This window comes from Clinocottus analis, unplaced genomic scaffold (assembly GCF_023055335.1).
Source record: "Clinocottus analis isolate CAN_PGR_092001 unplaced genomic scaffold, fCliAna1.0.p SCAF_15, whole genome shotgun sequence".
NCBI lineage: Eukaryota > Metazoa > Chordata > Actinopteri > Perciformes > Cottidae > Clinocottus > Clinocottus analis.
The window spans coordinates 17,950,659-17,973,981 of record NW_027175876.1 but is presented as its reverse complement, the minus strand read 5'-3'; the positions used below and the strand labels follow the sequence as shown (position 1 = coordinate 17,973,981).

The following is a 23,323-nucleotide window of genomic DNA, read 5'->3' as shown; positions in this document are numbered from 1 at the left end:
TAATTGACCAAACTAACTGAATATCACCTCCTTACCCCCCCCCCTCCTCCATCCCCCCTTCCTTAAACTCATTTATCATTTTCAAGTAATTCCAGATAAAAAGAATAAACTTTCATAACAGACCGTTTGTTCTATTGGTCGCTCCATGTGTTACATGACACAGCAGCATTTTATTGTGTTTAGATAATTATGTTGAGGGACACCTGACAGCTTCACACACACACACACACACACACACACACACACACACACACACACACACACATACACACACACACACACACACACACACATACACACACACACACACACACACACACACACACACACACACACACACACACACACTCCTGGCAGTGATAATATTTGGTGAGATTTTGGTGTTTGTGGGAAGATTCTTTTTTTGTGCCGTTGCCAGGCTAGCCGTTTCCCACGCTAACAGTCTTAATGCTAAGCTAAGCTAACCATCTGCCTTTTTGAAATCATACATGTATAAGTGTTGTCATTCTTCTCTTCTAACTCAGGTTTCTCCATCTGGTCCTTTACTCACTTCAACCTGATGTGTTCCCTGCCGTGTGTCGCACATCTGATACAGAACATCATATCATTTTAATCTGATACACACATCATAACATCATATATCTGATACAGAACACGCATCATATTAATCTGATACACACATCATAACATCATATATCTGATACAGAACACAAATCATATTAATCTGATAAAGTACATCATATCATATCATATCTGATACAGAACACACATCATATTAATCTGATAAAGTACATCATATCATCATATATCTGATACAGAACACACATCATATTAATCTGATAAAGTATATGATATCATATCATATCTGATACAGAACGTCACAGCAGGAAAAGCACGTGTGTAAATAATATGAATGAGTTTGTGTTCCAGTTTTGCCGCCTCAGCCTCAGTGTGTATCAGAGTGTTTGCCGATCAAAGGACTTATTCAGCTCCTCGTCCTGACTCTCATCATGAGCTCGCTTCCCCAAACGCAAACTAAACCTGCTCCACGGGTTCTGGCTCGAAAAGCACGAGTGTCCCGAACTAAACGTTCCTGTTTAATGCTGGAACGCCAAACTCTTCCACGCTAAAGGGAATGGTGCTCCTCCATCAGCGCTAGTTCAAGAACGCAACTCTACGAAGGAGCAGGAGGAGCAGGGGGAGCAGGGGGAGCAGGGGGAGCAGGAGGAGCAGGGGGAGCAGGAGGAGCAGGGGGAGCAGGGGGAGCAGGAGGAGCAGGGGGAGCAGGAGGAGCAGGGGGAGCAGGGGGAGCAGGGGGAGCAGGAGGAGCAGGAGGAGCAGGGGGAGCAGGGGGAGCAGGAGGAGCAGGGGGAGCAGGGGGAGCAGGAGGAGCAGGGGGAGCAGGAGGAGCAGGAGGAGCAGGGGGAGCAGGGGGAGCAGGAGGAGCAGGAGGAGCAGGGGGAGCAGGGGGAGCAGGGGGAGCAGGAGGAGCAGGAGGAGCAGGAGGAGAGAGGGTCGTCCATTGTTCCCGCTCACTGCTGCGTGCGCGCCGCAGCCTCACGGCGACGCTGCGTCAGCAGCATTCAAAGCGTTCGTTCCCGTGCGCGTGCAGAGTTATGAGCAGCGTGTCGGGAGCATGCTGATGTTTACGGAGGAGGCTTCTGGGAACGAGCACAAAGGGCCCAATGGGAGGGCAGCGCCGCGGCCAAAGAATGGACCGCTTTATGCTTATTAGCACCAATCATGCAACCAGTTGGTCTTTGATTGTTTGATGACGGGAGGTCATGTGGGAGAAGTCTCTTTGTGTCCCGTTATCCTCCAGCACGTCTCTGAAACGCTCAACAATCTCAATGTTCTCTGCGTTGGCCGGCTCGTGGGCGTCCTGACCTCTGCCCTCCTGGAGGAAACACGCCGCCGCCGCGCTTCACCGTCTGACCGGAAAGAAATCAAAGCTTTTGTTCATGACCAACACTCGTGTGCGTCACTTCAAACACAGCAGAGCTGGTGGCTCAGCCACACAGGAGCGTTCACGTTTGTCAGAAAACACACACACACACACACACACACACACACACACACAGACTCAGAAAGGGAAGAACACACATGTTTGCACACAGCTCCACCCGTTCCGTCTCACAGCGTCCCTCTGACCTCGATGTGTGCAACAGACAGACACACACAGCGGCTACAGACGGAGCTAACAGCTCAGCTAAAGAGAGGTTGCGTTGCGTTACTTTGTGGCTCAGTTCCACATGTTCTAGATGTCCTGGCCAAAGGTAAATGAGTTATTAAAAACTTGAATCCAAGCAGTTTATAATCCATCATTAATACTAACGCCAACATTTATTTTAATCAAAGCAAACATTTAGATGAAAATAAAATCACACATCTCCTAATTATTTGAATTGTGTTTTTATGCAAATTAACACTGTAGATGACATGCTTTGTTTTTGTGTTGTGCTACACTGAGTTCAGGAGGTTTGAAGCTATTTCAAACTTCATAACCGTCGTCCACTTAACATACACAACCTATGGCCAGGAGGCAAACAAGACACTACGACACAACGACACTACGACACAACGACACAACGCACAAAGACACAACGACACAACGACACAACGCACAAAGACACTACGACACAACGCACAAAGACACTACGACACAACGCACAAAGACACAACGCACAAAGACACAACGACACAACGACACAACGCACAAAGACACTACGACACAACGCACAACGCACAACGACACTACGACACTACGACACAACGCACAAAGACACAACGACACAACGTACAAAGACACTACGACACAACGCACAACGACACTACGACACAACGCACAAAGACACAAAGACACAACGACACAACGCACAAAGACACAACGACACAACGCACAACGACACTACGACACAACGCACAAAGACACAACGACACAACGCACAACGACACTACGACACTACGACACTACGACACAACGCACAAAGACACAACGACACAACGCACAACGACACTACGACACTACGACACTACGACACAACGCACAAAGACACAACGACACAACGCACAAAGACACAACGACACAACGCACAACGACACTACGACACTACGACACAACGACACAACGACACAACGCACAAAGACACTACGACACAACGACACTACGACACAACGCACAAAGACACAACGACGCAACGCACAAAGACACTACGACACTACGACACTACGACACAACGACACAACGCACAACGACACAACGACACAACGCACAACGACACTACGACAGAGCTACCAACTCTCACGGTTTCGCCGTGTGACACTCTTTTGCGTGTTTTCACACGCTCTCACGCCACATAAAACATTTTTTACGGCAAAAAAAGAAATTCAGATTTTGGGCCGAGGCGCGTTGGTTCCTTTTGAAACTACCTGACAGTAGATGGCGCTAAGGAGCGCATCTGTACACCTCTCGGCTGCGTAGACAACCTGTTCACCACAAAGAGAACTTCTGTCACCACAAGCCTGTCGGTCTGGACTGATGCAGCGGAGTCAGAGCTTGATATTAGCTCCAGACATAGATCAGCAAAGCACCAGCAGTGACTCACTTTGTGTGTGCGTGTGCGTGTGTGTGTGTGTGTGTGTGTGTGTGTGCGTGTGTGTGTGTGTGTGTGTGTGTAAGTGTGTGGTGTAAATTTGAGACATGTGTGGAATACTCCCATAAACCCAGTGAGCTGTCAGCTTCCCAGCAGAGGTGAGAGGGGAGCCTGAAATACACACGCACACACACACACACACACACACACACACACACACACACACACACGAGGAAAGCCAGCCCGTGAGCAACTGAAGTGAAGGGGTGAATGAGTCAGGACATGAGGCCGGACTTAATGGGTATTTTCCTCTAAATGTCCTTAAAGCAGACTCATGCATTGGAAACCTTAACGGCAGCACCGGAAATGAGACTTTCCAGAATCCACGTTGCCCAAAACACACTCATCTCTGTCCGTCGGATGTGTTTCATACCACATTTAACAATGAGAAAGCTGTGCTTGAGCCTGGTCTTTACTGGACGTGCTCAGACGTTGGTTTCGGGTCTTAGTTTGTGACCTGATCAACGTCAAATCCAAATGTGGGCCAACAGGATGAGAAGCAGTGTCATCCCGGTGGTCCTTCTGTCTGTTGCTCCGTCCAGCCAGCCGTCCATCTGTCTGTCCAGCGCTTTGATCAACAACTACACACAGTATCTTAACAACTTGTGTTCAGCTTGTTATTCAATCTGTGTTTACTCACGCATGAGGATTACTACTAATGTTAGTCCCTTTGGCAATCCAATGGGATTCCTGCTTTTGGTTTATTATGGATTACGGGTTGGAGGATTGAGACCGTAATGGGAGGTGCATGCGCTTGCTTTTTCTTGACATTTGCTGTGGATTTTGGTCTTTTGGCACGTTAACCCGGATCAGAGAGAGAACATGTTGAACTTGCATGGACCAGATGGCCAGAAACAAAATGAACGCTTAAGTTGCTCTGTGGCTCCTGGATGCGTAAAGAGGCAACTGCTCGTGAACATGTTCCACATATAAACTAGAAAAGGGGATGATAGGCAAAAAAAATAAAAGAACACAACAACCCAAAAGCCATTATTGCAGTTTCCTGTGTGTATTTTAGTGAGTGTATTGTAGGTATTATGTGTGAGAGTATAGTAGGTATTATGTTTGAGGGTATTATAGGTATTATGTGTGAGAGTATTGTAGGTATTATGTGTGAGTGTCTAGTAGGTATTATGTTTGAGAGTATAGTAGGTACTATGTTTGAGGGTATTATAGGTATTATGTGTGAGGGTATTGGAGGTATTATGTGTAAGTGTATTATAGGTATTATGAAACATGGGCTGGGTAGCGGGACTTGACACGTCAAGGCTTGGATGATAATAATCCAGAATCTGCATTTGATCCTTTTTGTACCGACACATGTCTGGTGCATCTGTGTGGTTTTGCTTGCAGCCAATCACTACAGGCGTTTCCTGTTTTATTGACGTGATCGGCCTGCTGGCAGCTTCAACAGCAAGATGCAGTATAGTCTGGTGGAGTTGAGTGCTGAGTCGGCAGTTCGGCACGCTGAGACGCCACCAAAATGGGTGAAAGGTTGGCTAGAGTAGACGCCTTTGACGTCCGATCACTGTAAATGTGGTGGTAGCATTTCACACGACCGAATGCCTCGATCCACATGAAGGGCATCGAATGAAGTAGAAAAAGGTAAAACGTGAAGTACTCCCTTGGTATCGGTGTCACTTTAAGGGTGCTGGCATCGTAAAATGATACCCAGGCCTAACGGAGCGTTAGTCACATTGTGTAGAAGTATTCTGCTATCTAAACACTATTGCCATTTGTTTAATGTCTCCTTCCCTTCCGTGCTTTCTCCTCCTCTCAGCTCTTATGTACAGTGATGGTTGAGATCTCAGCTCGGGTTTTGACCACGACCAGCCCAGCGGACCAGTCCATGCTCTCACCCCGCCACTACCAGCACACCGACCCCGACTCGGGCACCCAGCTGGTCTGTGACAAGTGCCCGGCGGGCACCCACGTGTCCGTCCACTGCAACCGGACGACCGTGAGGGAGTGCAGCCGCTGCCCCGACGGCACCTTCACACGGGGCGAGAACGGGATGCAGAAATGCCATCCCTGTCGAACTCCATGCGCCGCAGGCTTCGTCCTGAAAGCCGCCTGCACGTCCACCCAGGACCGGGTCTGCACATGTCCGCCCAACAGCTTTTTGTCGGGGGATGGTAGCGCAGAGTGTAAGCCGCACTCGCTGTGCCCGCCAGGGACAAGGGTGAAAAGGCGGGGCAGTGAAACAGAGGACGTGCTCTGTAAGCCCTGCACCAAAGGGACTTTCTCGGCCGTGGAGTCCAGTGCGCCGAAGTGCCCGACCTACACGGACTGCCAAGCTCAGGGGCTGGTGCTGCTCACACCGGGGACGAAAGAGATAGATAATATCTGTGGAGACCCTTCTGCAGCGCCCTCTTCATCTGTCTCCACAACCACCCCGCTGGGGCCTGCACAGGCTGTTCTTGTACAGGAACCCATGGCTTCTTCATCCACTCCATCCTCGTCCCTGACTGCACCTGCACGTAAAGGTGAGATGCACTTATTGAATGCAAAGACTATCTTGATTGGAAATAGCAAAAAAAGTTTGAGATGGCTTTTAAGATAGCTCATCAAAAAGTGGCGTGACGTCTACTTAGGCCATGCCTTGATGAAATGGGCTGATTTAGGCTAGTAAGAGCTGAAGTATCGATGCACTCTCCTCAAATTCACGGCTAAAAGTTTGGATTTTTCCATGTGAGTTTGGGTGAGAAAATATGCATTCAGTACAGGGCTGGAACTCAGGATCCGCCGGGCTTAGCTGAACAGAGTGAAATCCTTCTAACTCAAACTGTCTCAGCAAAATGACAACAAGGACACTGTGGGAATCCGAAAACAAAGAACAATCGTAGGCATGGAAACAAACTGGTGGCAGCTCCCTGCCTCCAGAATGCTACTATGTCTTCCTCATTCAGCCTCTCTTTTCCTGCTCCCTCCCTCCCTCCTTACGTTTAGATCCCCTTTCCCTTTGGTTTTTCTTGTTCTGTGTCCTCCCCCTTCCCTCCCTCGGCATCCCACGTCTTGTCTCAGCCATTTCTCAGAATCAACTCTTGAATACCAGTAAACCCCTCACTCCCCCACACCTACAACACTGTCTCTACTGTTTGTGTTGGCACGGGATCGATGGCGTCTCAGCCAGTTCATTTGACCCCGTCTGTGCTTTCAGAGGGAGGCTGAGGGGAGGCGCTGGCTATGACGCACTCATGACGGGTATCTTTTCACCTGTCTTCAGTGGAAAGGGTGAAAAAGAGTTTCCTTGCTCAACAATAACATCAGTGATGACACAAACCGTAGTCACCAAACTCTCTTTATGTAACTCATCTGTAATGGGGCTGTGGCGTTACATCACACAGATGTGGAGATTCTTCCAGTAGAGATTTTTCTGTAAATGTTTAAATCGGAGATCTTCATTGAATTAATACAGCAGCAAACTAGACATTTTTTTACATGTGAATCATGTGATCATGATAGGTGCTAACAGCTAACGTGACGCGTCCTCCTGGTTTCAACACAGATGTATTGTTCACTACGTAGAACTTTGAGGGAACATGTCGTCCGTCGTCCCGGGTACGAAGGATCACTCAGAGTCTGGAGTCCTGGTCCCGGGTTCAGGGGTCATGCTGCGAGGGAACCGTCACATTTTCTCAAATTTGCGACCGAGAATTGAATCCTCGTGACATCCCTGTTGGTACATGTGAGCGAGTCTCACTGGTACACTCATGGCCGCCGCTCTCCACCGCGCCCATACCAATCAAATACAGCTGATAACGCCGTCTAGACCAACAATGTCTTTAGTGTGTTACTGGAAGAAGTTCACGTCCTTCTGCCAGTAAAAACATCAACCCTAATTTGGGGATTAGACCTGCTTCTGTGTACCTGTCTGCTGATAAAAGGATGAGGGGGATTACCAGCCATCCAAGTGGCAATCCCAAAAACAGTCCACAGCCCATTCATGAGTTAATGACATTATACAACACCAATCCCATTAGCAGCAGCACACAGGCACACAGCAAAAGGAGGTGACAATAATAATCAATAGCAGTTAATGACGCACTAATATCGACTGGCCATGGCAGTTTGTTCCCATGTCTGAGAGGCACTGACCCTGCTGATGGGACAACCCTAATTGCCCTTTTCCATATCAACAGATTTGCTTGGCTGTCAATAGGTAGCCCATCCCAATCTTTTCTTCTTTTTATTTTTTTTTTAATTTTCTAATTATTGCTGCACTGGAAGCCTAAATGTGATTACAATTGCCCTTGTTTGAGTTTACTCAAGGGGCAGACGGTCAGGTGAGCACCGTTGTGGCTCAGCGTCATGGAAGCAGGACAGGTGGACTGCACTTTGTTTAGGGAATACTATTTCCTGAACTAAACGCATGAAACAAACCAAAACTAAACACGTTTGCATCATGTTTTCTAAGTGGGTTTCTCATGCGTGACCGGAGCCATTTTTACGTCTCCCTGTGCTCTTTTTCTTTTGCAATGGTTAAATTGCGCCTGACTGGAGAATACCACCAGCTGTTTGTCTTGAAGAACTTGTTCTTCTGCCAATTTTCACCTGCTCAATATTTGGATATAAACCTGGCTATTGACAACCAACAAACTTGCAATGAGCATGCCGCATGCACATGAGAGATGCAACTCAATTCCCTTTCCAGCCATCGGCCATCTCTTGTCTGGACAGCAGCAGGACTCCATATGGTCCAACATGTTCAAGTCACTAAATGACCATCTATAGAGCAATAGGCACCTAATAGTACTCCAGCCATTATTTGGGTTTATTTGACTTCTTACCATGATCAATAATAAGCTTACTTATTATCTTAAACATGTTGGGCTTCAGTTTGGGTTACACTGGCTGGACACCGAGGATGGAGGATGTCAGCAGATAGCCGGGGTCACAGGAGGAGGTGGATCTTCCTTCTGTCTCATGTCCAGATCGCTTGCACAGATGAAAGCGTGAGGATTCCCTCTCGTGACGCCTTCTGTTGTCATCGCCTGGGTTCAGCAAATCTCTGGTGTTCGTGAATTTAATATCTCTCTTGTTTCTCATCTGTACCTCTACACTATCTCTCCTCTCTCATCTCTTACCTCTCCACTATCTCGTCTCTTGGCTCTCTCTGTTCTTTTTCACGTCTCGTCCTTCATCTTCGTCTCCATCGATCCCTCTGTCTCTCATCACAGGCACCTACAGCCAGTCGGCAGCCATTCAACTGAGGGGAAACTCGGGTGGGGAAGACCGCCATGCAGAGGGGCTGCTCCTCAGCCGGCCTGGCACTCCCACCCCACCAGACCGCGATCCACCGTGGATTTCACAGCTCTCAACTCACAAGCAACTCATGGACCTCGAACAACCACGCGGGCAACCCAATTCTGACCCTGTGCCAGGCCCCAACCAGGTGGCGGTGGAGGGCCTGGTGGGCGTCGAGGTCGTCAGGGTTGGTGTCAGCAAGGTGGCCGGGCAGGGGAGCGGAGGTGGTGGTGGAAGTGGGGTCTCCAGCTACTACAGGCCCACCCGCAGGGGCTCCCCGAGGCCGAGCACCCAGGATCACTTTGACATCAACGAGCACCTCCCGTGGATGATCGTGCTGCTGCTCCTGCTGGTGCTGGTGGTGATCGTGATCTGCAGCGTGAAGCGCAGCTCTCGCGTGCTGAAGAAGGGCCCCATGCAGGACCCGAGCAGCATCATCGAGAAGGCAATTCAGAAGAAAGCAACCGCACCTCGAGCGCAGGTCAAAGAGAAGTGGATCTACTACTCCAACGGACAAGGTAAGCCGGCTGTATCTTTGATTTCCACAAGAGTGATTCCTCCAAAAGAGTGCATGAACATGTTTTGGTGAAAAGGCTCGAGAACAGAACAGATTCAAAGGCTCAAGACCTAATCAGTCATTCAACGGTTGCTTTCTCACTGGAGTGACATATGAAGCTGTGCTCGTCCAATATGTCGACAAGAGGATTCTTTGCTTTCCCTTCCACACTGCAGTTAAAAAGCTGTTGAAAAGAGAAATTGTCGATCGGTTCCAAACCAGTAGCCAATGCGTTCAGCCTCCATTGTGCTCTACACAGGCCGGTTACCTGAATTCAACCAAATCTCACTAGTGAGAATGTTTAATCGACAACTTTGTAACCTGATGAACATGATCTTCTCCTCAATAACTTTAAAAAAATGCCAATCATCAAACCTCCTATAAAACTATGCTTCAGTGTATGAAATCATGTTTTTGATCATGTCAATAGCCTTCTGACATGATATGCAAGACAGTTGCCCTCAGGGAGCGCGTTGTAGCAGAACCCTGCCATGATGGTTTGTAATCTCAGGACCAGTGGTTCTCCACACGGCCCGGTCGGGTGTGGTGACGCACTTTGTTCTGCTCCAGAGCCGTGTCGGACCATCGCTGGATGCGATCGAGAGCCACTGTGGGTTCCTGACCCAATCAATTGTGCCCTGCAGCACATGGGAGAGCAGTGGTTACACAATCAAGGGCATGACCCTGTTGTCGTACCACCCTGCAGTCACCACCATGCAACCACACACACAAGGACGTGACCCTGTTGTCGTACCACCCTGCGGTCGCCACCATGCAACCCCACACACACAAGGACATGACCCTGTTGTCGTACCACCCTGCAGTCACCACCATGCAACCCCACACACACAAGGACGTGACCCTGTTGTCGTACCACCCTGCGGTCACCACCATGCAACCCCACACACACAAGGGCATGACCCTGTTGTCGTACCACCCTGCAGTCACCACCATGCAACCCCACACACACAAGGACGTGACCCTGTTGTCGTACCACCCTGCAGTCACCACCATGCAACCCCACACACACAAGGGCATGACCCTGTTGTCGTACCACCCTGCAGTCACCACCATGCAACCCCACACACACAAGGGCATGACCCTGTTGTCGTACCACCCTGCAGTCACCACCATGCAACCCCACACACACAAGGGCATGACCCTGTTGTCGTACCACCCTGCAGTCACCACCATGCAACCCCACACACACAAGGACGTGACCCTGTTGTCGTACCACCCTGCGGTCACCACCATGCAACCCCACACACACTCAGGTTGCGTCACCGCTCTCGGTTCTCCAATTTCCTCTTGGTTTCTATTCCTTCCTCTCTTGTTTTAACTCCTTGTTCTTAGTTGCTTCTCTCTTCTTTTGTCATTTCTTTGTACCTTTATTTTGACACATTTTCTCTTCCTGTTTGGCTCTTGTTGTTTCTTATTCTTATCTTTTACTCACTCAGCTTCCTGTCTCCAGCTTTCTTACATCTTCTATTTGCCATTTTTAACTTCCTGTGTCTGATGCTTGTTTTGGTAATTTGGGATTTCTCTTCTCTCTCTATTGCCAGTGATATTCCTGCAGACACACACTCCTCTTTCACGCCCGTCTGTTGACACTGTGGCTTTCAACACAGAGTACATTTTGCCCCACAGCTGAGGTCTTGATTTCCATCAGAGAGAAAGACCCAAACCCAGAGGACACCTCCTGCCTGAGACACTCGACTCTCCACTTTGAAACCCTGTATGTGTGTGTGTGTGTGTGTGTGTGTGTGTGTGTGTGTGTGTGTGTGTGTGTGTGTGTGTGTGTTAAAGCCAAGCCACCCTCTCTCCGCTCCCTCTGCCTGGCCACAGAGAACTGGAATAATCTGGTTTCAGCTGCATCAGGGTTGTTGTTTGGTTGGCAAGGCACATTAGTGGGTCAAGCGGGTCTCTCACAGGACGGCAGAGAGAGATATACGGACACAGGGAAATGAGCAGAGAGAGAGGGAGATGGCGCGACAGTGCTGGGCGTGTATAGGAGGTGGTGGTTGTGAGTTCGACAGCAGGAAATGTTGTATTGGAGCGCTGCTGGCTCACCACACTGCGGTTTGCCGTTACATAGCAGCCCTTGTTAACCCAGAGCCTGAAGACATAATGTAGAGAGGATGAAGGTAATGCAAGAAGAGACATTTGAAGAAACCTGTTTGACGCCAGAAGAGATAAAGTGCAGGTCTTCACCAACCCATGTCTCAAGTTACTGTGTGTTAATTGCAATGCCTGAAGAAATCATTTCCCTGAAAGATGCACTGATTATTATTCTTATCTCAACACAGAGTTGTCGTTCAACTACACAATTCCTCTCAGCTTCACATCTCTCAGCTCAATGTTTTGGTTTCACGGCCACAGCTTCAATGTTTCGGTTCACTATCTCTTATGATCCTATTCTCTAGGAATAAAACACATAATATTCTGACGGTACACTTACCACCTAGACTCAGACGTCTGGTGGATGAATTAAACAACTATCTGGTGAACAGGATGGAGCAGATGGTAGATGACTCTTCTGCATGTGTAATTGTACAATGTGATAGTCATAGACTGTTTATAAGCAGTGGCATTCATCACGGCATCAGACTTCCGTTTGAAGCCACAACTTCGGCTTTTTGGTCGTCGCCAGCTCGTTTTCTTGCAACCAGAAATGACAAAAGAGGGTTGACAAACTAAATGTAGCAGTGACGATTTATGAACGTTGAACACACTGTGAAAGGGTTAAAGTTCAAAGAAAAAAAGACAGACAACGTCGTGCTGAATCACAAGATTTTGCTGTAATTAAAACATCAACTTTGTTCGAGTCAAAAACTTAAAGCGACGTTATTTTCTAAAAAAAATATATGGAAAACACTCAAAGATATAATCAAAGTTATCAAACTATAAGTGGGATAATTGGCAGGATCAACCAAATCATCAATGTGTGACATCATTGCCACCAGAGCCCGACTGGCTTCTTGTCTGGACAGTCGGTCCATCGCCATCACCGTCCAGAGCGCTTTTGCGCTCTGGACTACAAAAATGGAGCTAGGTAAATATTACACAACAGTACAGTACAAAATAGTGGTTTTCAATGTCAGACAGAACAGATTTTCTTTAAATTAAAGAGATGCAATACTTTTTATAACTAATAAACCCACAACTCAAATACACCAACAAAGACACTGAGGCTGGTGCTGATCACCTCGTACTTAGCAGTGTTGTCATTGAGAAAGACTCAGTATTGTTACCTTCATGCTGCCTCTATGGGCACATACATGTGGAAACAGATCGATTATCAGTGATGACGCCCTAATGGCATTAAAAGACAGATTTCTAAACTGAGCTTTGTACATTTCAGTGTGTTTGTTTGTTGGGCTCATGGCTTGCCTCCTGATTGGATGAGTAGTTCTGCGCCCATGTGAATGCATTTACCTGATGTATGTCTGCACATGCAACTCAAATCGCCATTTCACACCGCTGTTTACTCTCTGGAGCATGAAACAAAACAGCTTCTTAATCCTTCCAAGGTGCGTGGCTGGCTCCCCTTGAAGGTTGTAATGCCCCTTTACTAGAGCAGTTAAAACTCTCAGGCAATAAAGGGGAAAGAAAGGGAAACGTCAAAGCACAGATCACACACATGCAGCTCTGAGCCGGGTCAGGAAGTAGTGAAAGCTGCTGCTCCTCCTCAGCGCGGCCAAACAGGGTTTCCAGGGCCACGGGCCAGGTTGTTGTTGCGCAAGAGCTGAACAACCTATTTGTTCATCTGGAAACAAATTAAACAAAAAGGGAATCACAAAAATGTTGTATAAAGGTTAGCTTGAGGCTACAGTAAGACGACCTTGATTGTATACCCTGTTGCCCGACATTACTTTGTCCTCAAACAGCTGCGCCATGTTGTGACGGACAAAACGCGTTGCTAGCTAAACCGTTGTGTTTCTCTGGTACGCCTTTCATGCGCCTTTTAAACGCTGCGCGTCACGTTTTTCTCGCGTTTTTTCGGCGAGCTTAAAAGTTAAAATATTCGCAACTTTTAAGCGCAATGCACAGAGTCGCACAGCTCGTCACTGTCACGCTCGGCCAAGGCAGCCAATCGGATCAAGCAGGAGGCGGGGCTTACTCCTTCCTGTGTTCCTGTGGTGTGAACAGCCGGGAATTCAAAAGAAAATGGCCTCCGACGAGGCGCTAATGTTAGCGGTATTTAATTATGAAGAGCTTCACGATTCTCGATGGAGACACGACTCTGCTGCTCAGAAGACGCTGCAGCTGACTGCTGATCAGCCCAAAGTTCAACTGAAAGCTCTCGTCTTCCAGACACAATTCGTGAAATAGATGATGGTATTCGCCGTCCTCTCTTTTAAAAAAATAATAAACGCCCGGCGCGTTTTTTTCAAGGCAATTTTGAAGCAGCTGTGCTTTTAAAAGTCGCGTCTGGAGTGATCGGCCCGTTGCAGTGCGGATGTGTGATGATGCCCACGCTTCACAGTGAAGGTGAGCAGAGGGGACGAAGCATGCAGGACGTGACGCCTCCAGGGAGAGGACGTCCAAGAGAACGCTCCCAATGCCCAGGCATTCAATAACAAGACGAGTCAATAAGACGAGAACAGAATCAGTACAGATTGTCCCGAAGCTAAAGGAGCCCTGAACGCACCAGACTGGTACTCCCTCCAGCGTGAGATCAGGATCCAGTACAGTAAACCTGTCCTGTGCCTTAGTTCTTTTGGTGTCTTGCTCAAGCAACAAGCAGGAGCTGCTTCATAGCCCTGCTTGTTTTTGTTGTTGTTGTTGTTGTTGTTGTTGTTGTCGTTGTTGTTGATAGTTTTAGACACACTGGAGAATAAGACGTTTGAAATTGGCTGAGAAAAAGTTTTGGATTGTCCGAAATTAAAACCTAGAAGGTAAACAGTAAGTAAAGGTGTACATAACTGACTTTTGGTGGTGGTGTGTGCGTGTGTGTGTGTGTGTGTGTGTGTGTCTGTGTGTGTGTGTGGGTGTGTGTGTGTGTGTGTGTGTGTGTGTGTCTGTGTGTGTGTGTGGGGGGGGGGGGGGCTTCCCGATTATACTTGAATTCTTGCTAAAACAAAGAAAGATACAGCAACGATTTGGAATTGTCTTTTATTTCAGGTTTAGAAAGTTTCACAACTCAGTGAGTTGATCCAGTCTTGAGGGTTGAGCATCAACCTGATGGTCTCTGTTGGAGCATGTGAAGCGTCGGGAGTTTGAAGTCCTCATGGTGAGGACCTCAGGAGAGGCATCTTTAGATGAGAGATTAGATATTCCTGTATTCCTCCTGCAGGGCATGGCGTAATACTCACAACATGTTTTGCCAGAGTCAGTTGAGACCGTGGAGGAAAACATGCAGGAAACAGCGTTCTACCTGCCCAGCATCCTCCCTCGTTAAACATCCACACCGTTCATAATGCCAAGCTCCACTTCCAAGCCCAGCGGGGCGCCACGTGTTGGAGCGCGCTGCGCCGAGCGGCACCAGGGTGGGCCGAGGTGGCCCGATCCGGCTGCAGCCTGGGTTTGATTGTGAGGAGCAGTTTGCCTGGTTGGAGGTAAACCGCACTCGTGATCCCACAAAGCCACACACACGTTTCACCAGTTTAACGTTGTGTGTTTCTGAGGAGTGGAAGGAGCGTGAGAGGACGATGTGATAAACAGAAGGGCATTCGGGAAGATGCTGACGCACACGGCAGCGTGTTTTACTTCATGTTGCACACAATAACAAGACGCTGTGTGTGTGAGTGAGATCACCGGTTGGATCCATAGGTCCGTTTAATTACTTTTGTTTTATTTGCGTGTTTAATTCAGAACCTGACTACCTCAGTATAATCTGGCTGTCAGTAATCTGTGTTTCATCTTAGTCCAACACATCATATATATGTATATATATATGTGTGTGTGTGTGTGTGTGTGTGTGTGTGTGTGTGTGTATGCTGCAGCCTCCATAAGCCTCGCTGCTGTAAAGAAGCAGGAGAAAAAAGGCAGGTTCAGAATGCTTCGTCTTGTTTGGCATTCAAGAGAACTCAAGTTTCAAAGATGGGATATTTCCTCTCACTAACGCGTCCTTTCCTCTCGAAAGCAACGTGACGTCATGCAATCCCAGAGCTCAATACGTGCCTCTGATCAGCTGTGTGCCGGGGGGCGGGACTTAAGCCCGAAATGAGTGACAGTCACGTTAAATGTGTGAGACTTGAGAGCCCGTGACCTCAGGCCGTGTCTCCTAGTGAACACTTTAAGAAGTACACTCCAGTGCAGCACTAACATCTAGTGCACTGTGTCTCTGGTCGGCGCTGTGTCAGATGGGACACGTACGTTAACCAACTGGTGGAAGTGACGCACGCGAATCTGCTCGCGATACCCGCGAAACTAAAACTGACAAACTGAACGCACTTCCTGCCCTCTTTGTGTCCCCTGTGTTCCTCTTCCTCCAACTCAAGTGGAAACTGCGACACCTCCACAATCGCGGCAGGAGGATGTAAATAAATGAATGAAAAGCTGGTGAAAGGGCTCCTCCTCTTCCGCTACGGAGCCAAGATGGCGCCCGTTCAGCGCGAGTCGTGTCCATCGCGTCACACTGCACTGAGTGACCGTTTGCAGCGCTCCATCCGGGTCCTTCTGCTGGTTTTGTCAGCGTGGCGTCCTGAACACTGGAGGTCAGGCTGGAAGTGTGCGAGGGTTTGGTAGTAGACACGACTTTAGTCTCTCTGGGCTGTCTGTTTGTGGTGAACAGGATGTCTGTGCAGCGAAGAGGTTTACAGATGCGCTCCTTAGCGCCACCTATTGTCTGAGTTTAAAAAGGAACCAACGCGCCTCAGACTTAGAGATATTGGTTGTGTGGCGTGTGAGCGAGTGAAACCATGAAAAAGCGTGTGTCACACGGTGAAAGCGTGAGAGTTGGTGGCTCTGCAATCTGACTACAACTGTGAATGCCATTCTTCAGGCACATGCGTCACGTCACGTCACGTCACGTCACGTCACGTCACGTCACGTCACGTCACGTCACGTCACGCCGTGTCTATGTTTAGAATGGAGGCTGACACGACACCGCCTGCATGAGACCAGCGACCCGCCGGTCCTCCTGAGCCGGACCAGCGCGTCCATACACGGTCCAGGAAATGTTTAGCATTGTACTGTTTGAGTAGGCTTTAATTATTATACTTCAATATATATATGTGGTGTATGACATGTAGTATTCCTAACTGTCGTTAATTGTGACGGTTATGTAAAAGCTAAATTCTTATGCTAAGAAAATATATTTTTTCTCCCCCTAAATGCAGAAAACCTGCACATCTTAAATGACATCCTAAACCCACAAAAGGAGTTTGCAGACTTTGAAAGATTCAGGCACGAGGCCCCAGGTGCAACGGTGCCAAACTGATCCAACATCCTGAACCACACTGTTTTAAAATGCTCAGTTTGTCCAAAATACATCATTCTTTTGATCGACCTGTCCATCTACCACTAGTATTCCAGAGCTCACCTGAGGTCATGCGCTCAAGGTGATGACACAAGCGATGCAGCTGTGGACACGAGCGGCTGAAGTGTGTTTCTCTGGCCGCAGAGACCCTGAAGGCCGAGGACTGAAGCCCCGACATGGTCCTCTGTTTTTTTCGTCAGATCTATTCATTGCTTGATTGATAAATGAAAAATTCAACAAATGCGACCAAAATGTTGGGGGTGCTTTCCTCCCGTCTGACCGGATAACTTCTCACAGCTACTTTGCCACAGAAGTAAAGAGCTGCTGCTTCCTGTGTGGCAACCAAACAACTCGACACTGAACTCTGCAGTGTTACTGGACAGATGGAAAAACGCTCATCAAGTCCCTGACACCTCGAGCGCCAAACAAGAGGACTCGTTTTCAACTCGAGAGGATGGGACACGACACGCTGGTGTTGCTTCCACAGCACGAGAAATATTAACGAAAAATCTGAGACTCATTATGTGCTGAAATGACACCTTCAGGACAGCTCTGTGCTGTAAACATGAGTTTATGTCCCAATCTCTCGTTTCCAGTCTTCATCTATACAGCATGATGTTCATTTAGTACATTATGCTCATTTAGAGTCAAACAGACCATAAAGCAGGGGACGCTTTAGGGGGCGGGGCTACCAGGTGATTGACAGCTCTCTGCCACAGCGTTGTGCAGTCTGAGAGTTATCTCTGTTATAACTTTAACCGCTTCTACAGTCTGATTTCAGTTCAAGAAAGTTGATTATTAATTGTAACAAATTGTGGACGACAGTTCTGGACCCGCCCCTGTGTGTGTGATGACTTCACATTGTGTGTGTGTGTGTGTGTGTGTGTGTCAGGTCATGAATTACCACCACTGGCTTACATCCATCTAATCTCTGTGAATCATCCTGGATTCATGCTCTTTGCAGACATTAATCAGGGATCGACCCGGTACCGATCACAAGGTGACCTTCATTCTGTGCCGACGCTCTGGAAGTGTAACGGCCACCAGGAAGCACGAGGCGGCAGTGAATTTACACAACCAGAAACAATTAAACAAATGGACCTATCTGAGCTTTAACCAATCATATCAGAGGTGTGAAATACCCATAAACCTAATATTAAATACTTCATGAGGATCACGAAGCGACAACACGAGGCTCCGTGGTCCAGAACCCCGACGGCACACCGCGGCTTCTGCACACACGCGTGTCAGCAGAGGCTTTTTCTGCGTCACACAAAACCACAGAGGCCTGATATTCCTGCTGGACAAACACATGAGTCAGCATTTATGTCTGCAGCCAAGTTATTGTCCAGTCACGCAGCCGTCAGAGAGGAAGTGGAGCAGAGAGCCTGAGCTGCTGCCCCGGATCAGGATGTGTGTGTGTGTGTGTGTGTGTGTGTGTGTGTGTGTGTGTGTGTGTCCATCCTGACACATTCTGCAACAATAAGTTGGTCAGATTGCGCAGTGTTTCCATGGCAACATGCACCATGTAGTCAGATACCATCAAAAAAAAAAAATGAATTCCCAAAACCAGCAAAGCAAACTTGTACTAACCTCATGAGTGTGTTCAGGTTAGCGAACGTAAGATAGCTAGATGCTACATGCTAACTGCAGTCTCTCTGACTGGTTCCATGTTGTTGTCTATGAGCATCAGCTAAATCACAGCAGGTGTCAACAAGCTGCTGCTGCAGTGAACCTCCTGCACCGGTTATGCAACACAAACACTTGTGAGTCCGTGTGAGCTGTTCACACAAACTGGTCTTTCTTGAAAGACTGTGGTGCGAGCTTCAATTAACCAACAAACAGAAGCATGCTAATGCTACGATGCTAATGCTACGATGCTAATGAGTTTGATTCTCCTCTGGTCGACCCAACGTGACCTGTTGGGTGTGAACACACACATCTTTAGGACTCACAGCCTCAGTGGAGCAGCAGCTGTGTGTCTTCCAGATGGCTGACTGTGTGTGTGTGTGTGTGTGTGTGTGCGTGCGTGTGCGTGTGTGTGTGTGTGTGCTGCTTCCAGCCACACAGCAGCTGTGTGTCTTCAGACTGAAGCAAGAGGCTGCCTCAGCTGATCCAGGTGGATCAAAGCCTGATGCCTGTTGCATAACCCGGTGTGTTGGTTCAGAGGATCCGGTGCAGAGCATTCTGGGAGCTCCTCGAGGGCTGCTGCCTCATGACTCACGTGGACGCCCCGAAGAGGAGCCACTGGCTCTTCTGCACAGTTCAACATGTACTTTATTAATCCCCTTGGGGAAGTTCTTCTCTGCGTTGAAGCTAAAGAATCCTTCATCCAGGAGCAGGGAGCAACCAGGTGTCGTGCTCAGAGACGCTGTGACGCGTGAACTATGGGGGTGGAACCAGCAACCTTCTGGTAACGGGGCGACCGCTCATCCACCTGTTCTCCACTAAGTGGAGGACGTGTTCCTCTGAGCCTTTTCCTTCACCATATCTCGTTAAACAAGACCACCGTCATGCCAAATGTCCACGGCCTCTGCCGTTATGATGACCTCATACCTCATGACAGAAAGATGAGATAAAATATACTTTATTGCCTCCATTGGAAAATCTGTCCTGCACTCCAGTGCCGCACACGTGCCATCTTGTCCGAGCGTACGGCAGCCTGCGTTAGCAGTAATAATAATCATGGAAGGTGCACGCAGACCTCTGTGTCTGCAGCCATCAGCGCTGTGTTGTGTGAGTGATCACGAGCTCTGAAGGCGAGGCCCGAGCTGCGACGGTGTAATTCCAGACGCACACCATATAGACGTTCAGCGCCGCTGACAGAAAGAGAACAATGGAGTATTGTGTGGTGCTTAGCACGAGGGCTCCATTAGTTAGAAATGAGGCAATTGTTTGCTGCTGCATCCTGTTAGTTAACTTACAGCTACGTTCTGCAACGGAGAGGAAATCCAGCAATCGTCCAGGTCTCGTTTGTAAGAAATACTGAATCAAGAAATGATCACAGGTTCTTCTTTCAGACTTTAAAAGGCATGATGGGTAATCTCCCAGTGAGACAACGTGTGTTTGCACATGAAGCTGCTGCATGTCGTACGTACCCACGCTTCAATAAAGCTAAGCAACGTAGCGCAGTGGACGCCCGTTAGTAACTAACCGAGCGAGAGGCAGCGTTGAACCAGCAACTCTCCTGGTAAATCACTGCTTTTGTCAAAGGAGTCTGGTGGCTTTGCAGAGAGCAGAGCTGCAGCTCCCCGTTGGAGAGGGCAGGACGGAGGGAGAACGCTATTCTAAAGTCACATGCACGTAAACTCATATTTCCTTTGGTTTATGTGGCCTCAGGCGGCTAAAATATAAAATGCAGTCTTCTGCTGTTGTCTTACTTGATGACTGCGTCACTGAGTGGGCGTTTCCGTTTGAAAACCCTGGCATTCAGGGTCGTGACCCTTTCGGTTTTTGCTCTCTAACTTCTCGTCCTCTGCTCAGGGGTGGACATCCTGAAGCTGGTGGCGGCCCAGGTGGGCTCCCAGTGGATCGACGTCTATCAGTCGCTGGCCAACGCCACGGAGCGGGAGGTGGCCGCCTTCTCCAACGGCTACTCGTCGGACCACGAGCGGGCGTACGCCGCGCTGCAGCACTGGACCATCCGGGACGCCGACGCCAACCTGGCCAAGCTGATCAACGCCTTGCACAGACAGCGCCGCATCGACGTGGTGGAGAAGATCCGCTGCGTCATGGAGGACAACCCACAGGTAGGCCGGACGGAGGTGTGGGCGAGGCCGGTTTGAACAGGTCTTACTGGAAGGTGCAGGGAAACATCTCGACCCTTTCCTGTGCACACATCTTTTCCATCTGCGGCTCCGTCACCACGGCTGGCGCTCGCTGCAGCACACGCTGTTCTCTGCATCCAACTGAAACCTAATCTGTGAGGAAAGCTGTGCGTCGCGCTGGAGCCGGTCGCTGTGGTTCAGCTGCATTCCTCTCTTTAAAGCAGATGTGACGCTAAAGCAGTGATTACACACTCGACAGAAAAACTACAGTTCTGGAAAATGTGTGTTGGGATGAGTGAGCTCGTGAGGGAGGAAGTGGACAGAATGGAAAACCCAACGGGACATCTGAAGCATTGGTTCTGCTGGTAGTGTATATTCAGATATACTACATTTAGATTTGTATCCCTAATATTTCCTTGTGGTGCGTTGTGTCCATAGAGTGTGTGTGCAGTAAACACACTATCTCTGCTGTGTCAGGAGTCAGCAGGCCATGGAGAGCAGTTTAAAAACAGGCAACTACACATATATCTGTAGACAGTGAGAGTCGAGCGGTCCTTGAGCTCGCAGCCGTGAATGGCAAAACCAAAATAAAATGCCGTCGGCTGCAGGATGCGAGGCTCGCCGTGGACGGACCGATAGTCACACACATTCACTCACACACGATCGCATGATCCTCTGGTGGAGATGATTACATAGTGCGCTGTGTACACATGCACACCGTTTGCTTTCACTGTGGCTGGTGGCGTTGTGTGTCTGCTGAACCCGGCGTGTGCTCTCTGCTGCAGGACGACGCGTACAGCATGGCGACGTGACGGATGCTGCTGGGTCAGGCAGCGCGGTGACACCACGCCAGCAAGATGAGAACAGAACAGACATTTAAATGTTCATTTACATTTAAATAACGGTTGTTGTGGTGAGAAAGTGCTTTGAGCTCCACGTTGTCCTGCGTCCGCGATAGAAACATGAAAGATGTAAGACCTGTGTTGGAGCGAGACAACGGAGGTAATGCACAAAACACCGCGAGTGTAAGTTGATGTGTGTACATGTAAATATGAGGTAATGTGACGTTAGCACGCTACACACACGCTCTGCCCGCGTTCTAGTCCTGTGATCCAGACTGAAGGTCCACAAACCTTCATTCCTGTCCAGCTCAACACTCGACTGCACAAACACACGTCTGATGCTTTTATTCCTCTGAAACCTGCACACGTGTAGTAGCATGTGAGCCTGGTGCACGCGTGTAGCGAGACGACACACACACACACACACACACTCACAAAGACCAGTGATACACCTAATCCTTCGTCACCGCTCACTTACTTCTTCCTTCTCTCTAATAACTTTGCCGTGTGACATTTCATATCTCGGTGTCCTTGGCTGCTCTGCTAGAGGTCAGCGCTGCACAGTCTCAGCATTGTTGCTTAAATCTGGACATCTCAGTGTCTCAGCTCTTAGTCATCGTTGTAATTTGTATTTCATCGCAGCTTAATAATGAGTAGCTGGTCTCCTGCGGTGGTTTTCCTTTGGATAAGACGACAGGAAGACGTCGTGGTATGTGGACACCCGCTGCAGCGCGCCTTGTGAGATGTCCTTTCTACTGGAAACCATGAGGCAGCTGCTCAGGAAGTGAGTTCACAAAGCAGACGGGTCCAGTATCAAAGCTGGCGTCAGTGCAGCCGCAGCGTTCAACCAGCCTGGAGAGAAATGTTTACCCAGAACCACCAGCGCTGCGATGTGTGTAGCGTACGCGACCAGAAGTCTCACTCGACTCTTGAAAAGCATCCAGATGTGTTCTGACTTGTAGACAGGAAGTTGACTAATCTCAGTCTCTGTACACAAACAACAAGCAAGAAAATACACGCTTTATTGCTGCGATAAATACATTTTTAATAGCAGCCGGTTGCTGTTTGGCGTGATCGGGATGAGCAGCTGATTAAAGAGCCGTGCTGTTTCTCTTGGAGAAGTCCTCTGCGTGGATCATGACAGCATCGCGTTGCAGACCGAGCGTCCGTCCTGGAGGAACATCCTCCTTAACACGCTGCTCACGGGTCAGTAACAACAACGACAAGTCAAGATATAAAGTCAACAGGGTGAAGAACAATAGACCATAAGACCAGTTATACACAATATCATATTTACTGCTGACGCGAACAGGTCAAAGCTTCTTTTACGATCCTTCTCACTGCAAAGAAATATCTTATTAGCCAAGATGGCGACGACCAAAAACCAAACTCTGGTCCGCGTGGACGACAGCTGAAGGGACACGAGAGGCTGGAACGAGGAAGTGAGTTATGTCTTATTTTCAAGGAGTAAATTATTCTCAGGACTGGCAGGAAGTCATGAACCTCCATCTCTCTCTCTCTCTCTCTCTCTCTCTCTCTCTCTCTCTTCTCTCGCTCTCTCTCTCTCTCTCTCTCTCCTCCCTCTATCTCTCTCGCGCTCCTCCTCTCTCTCGTCTCTCTCTCTCTCTCTCTCTCTCTCTCTCTCTGCTCTCTCTCTCTCGCCCGTCTCTCTTCTCTCTCTCTCTCTCTCTCTCTCTCTCTCTCCCTCTCTCTCCTCTCTCTCTCTCTCTCTCTCTCTCTCCTCTCTCCCTCCCTCTCTCTCTCCCTCTCTCTCTCTCTCTCTCTCTCTCTCCCTCTCTCTCTCTCTCTCTCTCTCTCTCTCTCTCCCTCTCTCC

At 48.7% G+C, this 23,323-nt stretch overlaps 1 protein-coding gene across 1 annotated transcript in view; it reads left to right on the top strand.

Annotated features, from left to right (window-relative positions):
• Nucleotides 1–23,323, top strand: part of tnfrsf21 (tumor necrosis factor receptor superfamily, member 21) — a 41,521-nt gene that overhangs the window by 5,796 nt on the left and 12,402 nt on the right. Inside the window, exons 2-5 of the mRNA XM_068577567.1 lie at nt 5,434–6,139; nt 8,834–9,418; nt 20,363–20,628; nt 21,432–21,454. Coding sequence (XP_068433668.1) covers nt 5,434–6,139; nt 8,834–9,418; nt 20,363–20,628; nt 21,432–21,454 — 1,580 coding nt within the window. The remainder of the gene's footprint in view (nt 1–5,433; nt 6,140–8,833; nt 9,419–20,362; nt 20,629–21,431; nt 21,455–23,323) is intronic.